Genomic DNA, 9,425 nt, shown 5'->3' with positions numbered 1-9,425 from the left:
GGGGGGGGGGGGGGTGTGGGGAAGGTAATTGTAGAAATGGAATAAACCCTAAGGAGAAGGTCTCCAGCCTTGAAAGTAACATATGGAGGACTTCAGGCATTACTTAAATCAAAAGAGGGAATATTTTGATTTCATCAATCTTCCTCGCATAGATTACCTGAATGCAAAAGTTTCCAAACCCCCTTTTCTATTTATTCTTTAAACTATGATCCTGGAATCAGATTAGTATCATTCTTTTAAAACAATTTTCTCTAGAATATACATATATAAATTATGGGAAAAAACTGGGTATTTTATAAGACAATACAAAAGTGGCAATATCATTGAAATTTCCAATTAGAGATACCTAAGAATCTGAATTCAGAATAATTTATTGGTAGTACCAATAAAGACCCCCAAAACAAACAGCTTTTTAGTTAAAATATTTACATTTCCAGCGATTTAAAATTTCCAACACTATAAGCCTAATCCCAGTTAGATTTTTTCCATTCTAATAGGGAATGAAGAGCATCATCAGAGATCTCCCAAAAGGTACTTTCACTAGTCTGATCAGGGAGATGACCATCGTCTCCCCCTGAGGATGAACTGTCATGTAAGCTACTTTTCTCCATCTTTGGAGGGTTAATCTGATGGTGACATGTGGTGGCCATGTCCATACTTCCACTGGTCGTCCCAGCTCCAGAAACAGTTTGGTGTACCTGCATTGCCATCTCGATTGTGGTGGCGCCGGAGGGCCGTCGATCAAATGCTCGCAAGCACCCGGTACCTATGTACACCCGACACAAACTATATTCGTTCCGTAACTGCAAAATTTGTAATTAATCTCTTTCATCAGTTCCAATTTTACACACCTAACAAGAACCCATACTAGTAATCAAGCAAGGTGAACTAGAAAAATTAATAATAATGTCTCTGATGGTATGGGTAGTAGACTAATGAACCACAAGAAGCTCAGCAAACTCTTGAAATGGCTCAAGTTAACTTTAGTAGAGCAGAAGGGGAAAAAAAAGGGCAAACAATTGAGGTGCAATCATGGTTATCCTGGTGCCATGACTACTGCTAATTAGCCCTTGTTAGGAATCAAACTCACAATAGCCTGACTGGTTTGCCTTATTTTCTTTCTAGGGAATGCTTTATCCGTGAAGGAAAAATGAAACCTTATTGGTGAGAGAGGGGAGGGAGGCATGCAACCTCTCACACACACAAAATGGAGTACTTGTTTTTGTTCTAAGAAAGTAAAATATTGTAGACATCAAGAAGGGCTAGAGAACACTATTTTTTTTTTTTTCTAGGGTTGTTACTCACAATTGGATTTGGAGTTGCGCTACTGGATGAAGAAGAGGCTTCTCCTAAAATAGCTCTATACTCGTTCATCTTCCACTTAGTTTTCCTTCCAGTAGGAGCTTTTCCTTTATAGAAAACCATGGTTTTCTTTATTCCAATGATCCGATTCCCTGAAGAGTAGGCATAGCCAGGAGAGCCTGTAGCTTTCCAGTATCCAGAACCGGTTGTTCGACTCGTTCTTCCTCCACGGGCTTCCCTCGCTTGTCTTGGCACATAGAAGAACCATTGCTCTGGGTCTCCAAGACACAGCTCTCCAGTGAACTCTGAAAAAAAAAACCTATTATTTCTGGGCTCAAAATACTCAAAAGAAAGAGAGACTAGTCCAGCTTGTTCCCTTTTCTTCCCAGCCAAAGAAATGATAAGGGAATTGAGTACTTACGTGGGAGGTGCCATGGATCCATCTCGTAAATGTCAAGAATTGGTATAACTCGGTCCAGGTCTGGTCTTGCTCCATCTAGTTTGCTAACTAAATAGAAAGAAATCAGTTCTTCCTCTGTTGGGTAGAAACGAAAACCCAGTGGCAAATTATTATCCATTCTCTCTCTTTTTTTTCTTAATTTTCTCTCTCTAGATGTATACGTGTGTAGCAGCTTTGATGAACTTTCATGGGGTGTTTGTTTGTTTGTGTTCTAAAATTTAAAGAAGAGGATTGTGAAGTGAAGGAGGGGAATGTTAGGCCAATCAAAGCGAAAGGACATACATTAACGCGGACTCGATGACTCGCCGAGTGAAGGGATAAAGAAATTAAAGGGGTCATCGACGTTTTTGCGTGGAAACTTCCACGCGGTGCGACGAGAATTTCTTCCAGAGCAGAATTAATATTTTATTTTCTGTTTTTGTCCATTCCTGAAATCCCCAAAATAACCCTCGAGAGCCTGTTGAATCAGTCAATTTAGCGCTGGTCCAATGTTCTATTCATGTGTTACATCCCTGTAGGCCACTCTTCTTTCTTCATTTTTCATTTTTTTGTTTTTGTTTTTTTGTTTTTAGGTGGGTTCGCTAAGTTGCGTGGTCTCTACATCAGCGTGAGAGCCAATGAGAGCACATTCCTCAATACCAATAAGGGTTGGATTGTTGCATTATGAGACGAAGCCATAATTTTATCCTTATATTTGGGTGCAAGTTCCAAGCAGCCTGGTGGCAAGTTCATTGTTGTGGTTAAGTCTTTATTTATCTAATTGTCTTTATTCTTCTTCTAATTCTTCAATCATATTTCTTTTGAAAAAATAAAAAATAAAAAGGTTTTGGTACAACCATTGTTGGTCATCTTGAGCCTGATACCGTGATAGTTTTTCCATTTAATTAAAACCTTTGAATATTCAAACCTTCATACAATAGAATGTATTTTGAGTAGGAACAGTGAAATAACTTATTATAATTTTTTTCCCTTTTTTAGAGATAGGAGGCGGGGATGTGGTGGGTTACCTCTTCTTGTTCTTATTATTATTATTTTTTAATATATTAAATAAGAGAGTTTATATCAAATATAATCAAAAGAAAATAAAGACAATATGGGAAAAAATACTCCCTAATCGCATGGGAACATACATGGCATCAACAGAGAATAGGTTTTTTGGTTTTCACAGATATGAGACGTTATTTCACGGCCTCTATATTCAGGAGGTGGGGCCATGTGATCAGGGAGTGTTCATTTCCCAAAAAATATATAAAAGGTAAGCCTTAGACAATGAAGCATGTGACCATAGAATGTTCATTTTTTAAAAAATATATAAAAGGTAGGTTGTACTCAAATGAAGCAACAAGAAGCACAAAGGAGAAGAAGCCAAAAAACAGGCACTAATTCAAATGTAACAAATATAGACGCTCCCAATATTCAAATGTAACATAGATTTCACGTTGTCTTTGTTTTATTGGCCAAATTAATATGTTTAATGCTCTCTCTCTCTCTCTCTCTCTCTCTCAAACTGTGAACGAGCTAACAATGGTAATTATTCATATTGATGATTAATCTCTGTTACATCTTGAATTTTATACTCCCGAATCATCCTGAGTGAAAATTTGAGGAACTCAAGCTTGGATTATGTTGCATACATAACTCATTTGTTCAAATAACATATATAGTAAACTGTAAGAGTAATTTCACGTGGTCTCAAAACAGAGAGGTCCTAATAATCTGTAAAGCTAAGTTCGATCATCATTTTGTGTTCTTCCTTTTCAATGCATGAGTCAGGATTTTCGCCTTTCTGAGTTGTGAATTTTGATAGTTGTAACGTGTTTCCTTATTAGACATCTTAATTGAAAATCTTTGAATTTTAATTGACTCATACTTTCATGTACATTTTTACGTCATTTAATTTTATAGAACAACATATTTCATAAAAAAAATTATATTATTATTTATATCCGAATTTCATAAAATTATTCAATATTATTTCCTGTTATTTTTTATCGGAATCATATTATTTGTTGAGGAATCAATGTCTTTAATTCCATTTGTGGTAAAATTATGTTGAAATTCCAAAGGTTTTCATTATATATTTGTAGTGATGATTTCTTTTTTTGTAAGCAAGCTAAGAGAGGTATTAGGACGAGCGTTGTAAGTTGTAACCATATTCTCCATTGATAGTGAAATAAGATCTCATCTCACCTTGGAAGTGAGAAATTTTACCAAACCTCGTAGATCTGTATGCATCATGTGAATTTAATTCTGGGCATGTAATTTCTCCCGTGCTTTTTTTTTTTTTTTTTTAATGATTTACATTGAATATACTAATTTTATATTGTACGGTTTTCTTGACCATCACAAATTTAAAATCGTACAAACTAGTACGGTTTTGTTGATTTTCATAATTTTTTCGAATTTAAATTCTTCTTGACCGTCGTAGTACAAATTTAAACGTTTTTCTCGAACGCCACAATTTTCTCTGTGTTTGATTCACATTGTAAATTCTTTTTCCTTTTTTCCTTGACAAACGAACACAGCCTTAGCCTTTTCAATCCATTACTACTTTTCTTTGCTTGACTACACCGGGACGGACAGAACTAGGAATCTATCTGTATCACCAAACGTTAAAATTGTCTTTATAATGAAACTTTACAAGCAGATCACGTTAGATCTGGTTGCTATGGCATCATTCCCTTCAACTTTTCTTTGTGGATGCAAAACATAAGGTGATGATGATACGTGTATGATACTTGTTTAACCTTTATGTGCGTATCCTATGTTTGACCCACAGAATATCACTTTCCAAAAGAATAAACTCAAATTTCACACTCCATACTCCATAGCCAGCTTTTGTGAGTATAGAAATTTTCATTTCATGGAACTTTCAGTGTAGCTGACCTATCAGATCCCATATCATAACGGATTTCGTCTCCGGATGAATTCAAAAGAACCATGAAAGGTGCTAAAATGGCTCAACTTGAGATCTATATATCAAAATCTGTCTAAAATTGGGAGCAATTTTGAATCAATTATACCGTTCAAATAGAATCTACTTTCAAGTAACTATGTTGGATCCACTCCATTCATAAAGAATCTTTCCTTTGCATCACTCACCATATTTGCTTGGAAAGTCTTGCTGTTCCCATTTCGTGTCTTTGATCCCTCCTAGCCACTAATACCCAAGCCTCCCTCCCTTTTAAGTGTGCCAACCTATGTAATGGATTCTCTTCTCCATATCAGGGATTCATGATCAGACTGAAGAAAAAAAAAATCCTTTTTATTTTTTTTTGTTGGGACAAACTAAAGAAAGCAAAAAAATTAGAATATAGATTTTTTTATTTTTTATTTTTATTTATAACAAGTCCAAGTAACCAAATATCTGATATGCTTTTGTTTGATTTTTGTGGGCTCTTTTTAACTTCTTGGCGTTTGGACTTTGTTAATGTTATGAGCCCAATTAATTTATAGGCCTTCTTAAAAAAAATATGAAGCTCATTTGGCTGAATTTAATCTTCCAAGCACTTAAATATTAGTTTTAAGGAATTTGTTGAATCCCAAGGGATTAGCGCAAGGCTTGGAGGAGATACAATACTTTGCCTCAAGAAACGAAGTCCCGTGATCAAACCTTCGCCATTGCACTTAACTTCTTGGGGTCACCGTACGAGAGTTTCCATCCCGGACTGACCCGGTGCTATGTAATTAAGCGGTATCACAATGACCCCAGGGACTAGTTGGGTTAAAGATCCGGACACCCTGGGTATTAAAAAAAAAATATATATATATATATATATATAAATATGAAAATTTAGAATTTAAAAAAAAAAAAATTATACGATGCATTCTAGTTCTATTGATTAAGTTGCAGGCAGGGCTTTGCAACTTGCACTTTTAGCCGACCGGTAAATAAAAGGAAAGCTAAAAGAATCTACTAACTTAATGTAAAAAAACCCTATAAGAAATTATAGACTTCCCCCATTTTATGGCATGTCCACTACCACATTGTGGGCATCAGTGATGTACCTATAAAGATATCTCAAAGTACATTGAACAAAATTAAATGAAATAAAAGGGAGAAGATAGAAGACTCGCCAAGCTTCAAAACTCACGAAGAGTGTTAGGACATTGGAGCAAGCTAGGCTTAGATTTGGTGATTCCTTACCCATTATTCCCACTCTTTCCTAAAGAGATGAGGCTGATGTCCCCACCTTCAATGGGAACAAATCCACTGTTCTCATAGGCCTATATGTGGTCCTTGACTGCCTAGCACAGTTGGTGAGTTGTGGTGTGCAAAAATTCCATGCTCATCAAAAGGTCTCAAGTTCAAATCTCCTGGCTATTACCTACTTCCCTCCCTACCTAAAAAAAAAAATGTGGTCCTTGACTTTTCTACATTATGGTTTGTCAAATGCTTTTGCTCATATTGGTTAGACCACTCTGACTTTTCAAAATGAGCTCTCTGGTTGGCATAATAGATTTTGCGAGAATTGTGAGCTGATCCTCATGGATTTCCAAGTTGAAATTCATGCATCCTTAGGCCTTCCAATCAATATGATTGATCATTCTCAGTCAACCAAGAGAGTTTGAAGGGAGCGGACCTCAACGTAACAGTAAGGTTGTTCCATTGCAAGCAAGTGATCACTAATTCAGACCCAATAATACGGGAACATTGTGCAACCTTTTTTTAACAAGGGGAGTTTGAATTAGTTTTTTAGCATAAATCCAATTCACCCAATTCAGTTGTACAGAGCAATAGGTGATTGATTCATCCATTATTTTCAATGGGATTGGTTTAATAGGTATACGATTCATCCACCACACCTTTGCTAGTCTGAACCAAATATCTTTCACCAAGAAATTGGCCTCAAAATTCCTTTTTTTTTTTGCTAAAGGTCAACAAAGTATGTCATTAAAAGAGAATGAGAATATACAAACTAGAAACCATTTGGATCACAATTCCACCTTCGGCATGGCCATCAGCAGAAAGGAATCCAAAGCAAAAAAAAAATATATATATATATATATATATATCGGCAAAAGAAGGAACGTTATCCCAGAAAGAAGTAACTTGAGATCTTGTTGCCCTCTTAGCCAAAATATCGGCAACAGTATTAATTTCACGATATCCATGTGAAATATTCCATGAGATGTGATCGAGATAGAGCTTGAAATACCACCACTTCTACAAATAACACCAGGAAATGTTCTGATTTTGGATGTAAGTAACCATAGCATGTGAGTCGCACTCAATCCAAAGCTTAGATATATTTTTTTGAGCAGCATAATGTAAACCATGGAAGAATTCTGCAAACTCTGCCATAAAATTTGTACATATACCTTCTTAGATAGAGAAACAACTCACCTCAGAGCCTGTGTCATTACAAAGGATGCCTCCCGACCCTGAGCAACCTGGGTAGCCTAAGGAGCAGTCATCAATATTTAATTTATAGAATCCCAAAGGCGGACATCTCCAGAGAAACTCAACTAATCTTCTAGCTTTTGAATTTGCGAAATTCATCTTGAGCTTCCTTGAGAGAAGGTCTTTCATAGAGTAGACCTGAATGGGGACTACAACTGAGTAGTCCTAGAGGCCTTGTAATATTGAATTAACCACCAAAGACATAGGCTTAGTGTGATTTTCAAAGATCCTCCGATTTCTTTCCAACCAAATATTGTATGGAATTAGAATAGCCAGTGGAAGCCATGCCCTTTTGCAAGGAACAAAAACAGCTTTCCTCTTCCACCATAAGAACAATTCTTCAATTGAGGGGAAATCATTCCATCTAATATCAAAGATAGCGGCAATTGTAGACTAGACTCTATAAGAAAAATCACACTCCAAAAAGAGATGGTTTAAAGATTCCTCACAGTTTAAACAAAGGTTGCACCTCGAGACCAATGGGACTTGGCATCTTTTAAATTTATCATCAAAATTTCAAGAACAACTTATAGAAATAAGGTGATTAATTTACATACCATTCTTAATATTTATATCTTGGAAATCAGTGATATCCTTACAAGGATTCATCTATTTCCACATAAAATGTAAGGAACACTGTCCTTCATTCTGGACAACCTACCAACCGACTTAAAAGGCCCCAGATTTGTCCTAGGATTGCCCTTATTCTGAAGGTGGGGGGGGAGAAATGCAAGAAAGGTTAAAAATCCCTTAGTTCATCATTCTAAGGTTCTACAAATTTTCACGTAAAATATCATTTGCAGAGAAAATCTTCCAACAAAACATACAGTTAGTAAAGATTCTTTCAACTAGTGATTGGTTTAAGATAATTCATACTCACCCGGGTATCACTTTCGAATAACATGCAGGGCCTAGTGGATCACAGTGGAATCTCTTAAAACAATTTTCTCCAACACTGGTATATAACACGTTACTTTAAATAAAAAAAAAAATCTAGTACAATACAAGAGGGTGATCGTCGAAATTTCGAATCAGAGATTCTTGTGAATGTAATTAATTTAGTGCATAAACTGAATATAATAGTGATTTCAGAATTTAAATGAAATTAGCTGAAAATTCTCTCAATAAACCGTACCCAAAACAAACAACTAGTATTAAAATATCTACATTTGGATGAGATCTCACACAAATTTTCCAAATTTCCAGAGCTCTAAGCCTGATCCCAGTTTAAGTTTCCCCAATCTAACAGGGATTGAAGATCGTCATCTGTCATCTCCCAATCAGTATTTTCACCAGTCTGAGGGAGGTGAGCATCATCTCCAGCTGAGGATGCACTGTCCGGTGAGCTACTTCTCTGAGGGTTCTGATGAGAAGATGTGGTAGCCATGTCCCCAGTCCCACTGGTCGGCCCAGCTCCAGAAGGAGGTTGCTGTACCTGCATTTCCATCTCGCTTGTCGTGGCTCCTGAGGGCCTTCGATCGAAAGCTCTCAAGCTCCCCGATCCTACGTACACCCGGCACAAACTAAATTCGTGGCGTAACTGCAAAATTTTGTTATAAATTTCTCTCGTCAGTTCTAAAATATATATATATTTTAACAATTGATATCACAGTGAAAGTCACAGTTTACTCACAATTGGATTTGGAGTTGCATTAGTTGAAGAAGAGGCTTCTGCTAAGATAGCTCGATACTCATTCATCTTCCACTCAGTTTTCCTTCCAGTAGGAGCTTTTCCTTTGTAGAAAACCATGGTTTTCTTCATTCCGATTACCCGATTCGCTGATGAGTAAGCGTAGCCAGGAGAACCAGTAGCTTTCCAATATCCAGAACTTGTGGTTCGGTTTGGTCTTCCTCCACGCGCTTCCCTCGCTTGTCTTGGCGTGAAGAAGAACCATTGCTCAGGATCTCCATGACACAGCTCTCCTGCAAATTCTGGAACCAAACACATAACAAAATCAGATTCCAGGTCTCTGGTCTCTCGTCTCGTTCCTTCTAGTTTGTTAAGACTATACATACCTGGAAGCTGCCATGGATCCATTGCGTAAATGTCGAGAACTGGAATAACCCGGTCAAGGTCTGGTCTCGTTCCTTCTAGCTTGCTGCGTAGATAGAAAGAAATCAGTTCTTCTTCCGTTGGGTAGAACCGAAAACCTGGTGGCAGATTATCCATTTTTTTGCTCCTCTCTCTCTCTCTCTCTGTAGCTCAATCCTTTCTCTCTGTGTCTTTGCTTACGTATGTGTCTGGTTATGGGAGAGATG

General features: G+C 36.9%; 2 protein-coding genes across 2 annotated transcripts; both read right to left on the bottom strand.

The window, feature by feature from the left end:
• Positions 1-299: 299 nt before the first annotated feature.
• Positions 300-1,984, bottom strand: LOC122064340 (NAC domain-containing protein 90-like). The gene is made up of 3 exons (XM_042628051.1): positions 1,724-1,984; positions 1,306-1,607; positions 300-803 (listed from the first exon to the last, which is right to left on the bottom strand). The coding sequence occupies exons 1-3, from the start codon at positions 1,878-1,880 to the stop codon at positions 465-467; spliced, it is 798 nt and encodes a 265-aa protein (XP_042483985.1). The 5' UTR covers positions 1,881-1,984; the 3' UTR covers positions 300-464.
• Positions 1,985-8,154: 6,170 nt separating this feature from the next.
• Positions 8,155-9,362, bottom strand: LOC122064339 (NAC domain-containing protein 90-like). Its single transcript, XM_042628050.1, has 3 exons — positions 9,183-9,362; positions 8,800-9,098; positions 8,155-8,706 (listed from the first exon to the last, which is right to left on the bottom strand). Exons 1-3 carry the CDS (start codon positions 9,334-9,336, stop codon positions 8,377-8,379), a joined length of 783 nt encoding a protein of 260 aa, XP_042483984.1. The 5' UTR covers positions 9,337-9,362; the 3' UTR covers positions 8,155-8,376.
• Positions 9,363-9,425: the final 63 nt, after the last annotated feature.

The sequence above is a fragment of the Macadamia integrifolia genome, unplaced genomic scaffold, assembly GCF_013358625.1.
Source record: "Macadamia integrifolia cultivar HAES 741 unplaced genomic scaffold, SCU_Mint_v3 scaffold1620, whole genome shotgun sequence".
Classification (NCBI taxonomy): domain Eukaryota; kingdom Viridiplantae; phylum Streptophyta; class Magnoliopsida; order Proteales; family Proteaceae; genus Macadamia; species Macadamia integrifolia.
Note: the sequence above shows the minus strand (reverse complement) of the source record. Positions and strands in the feature narration are given on the sequence as shown.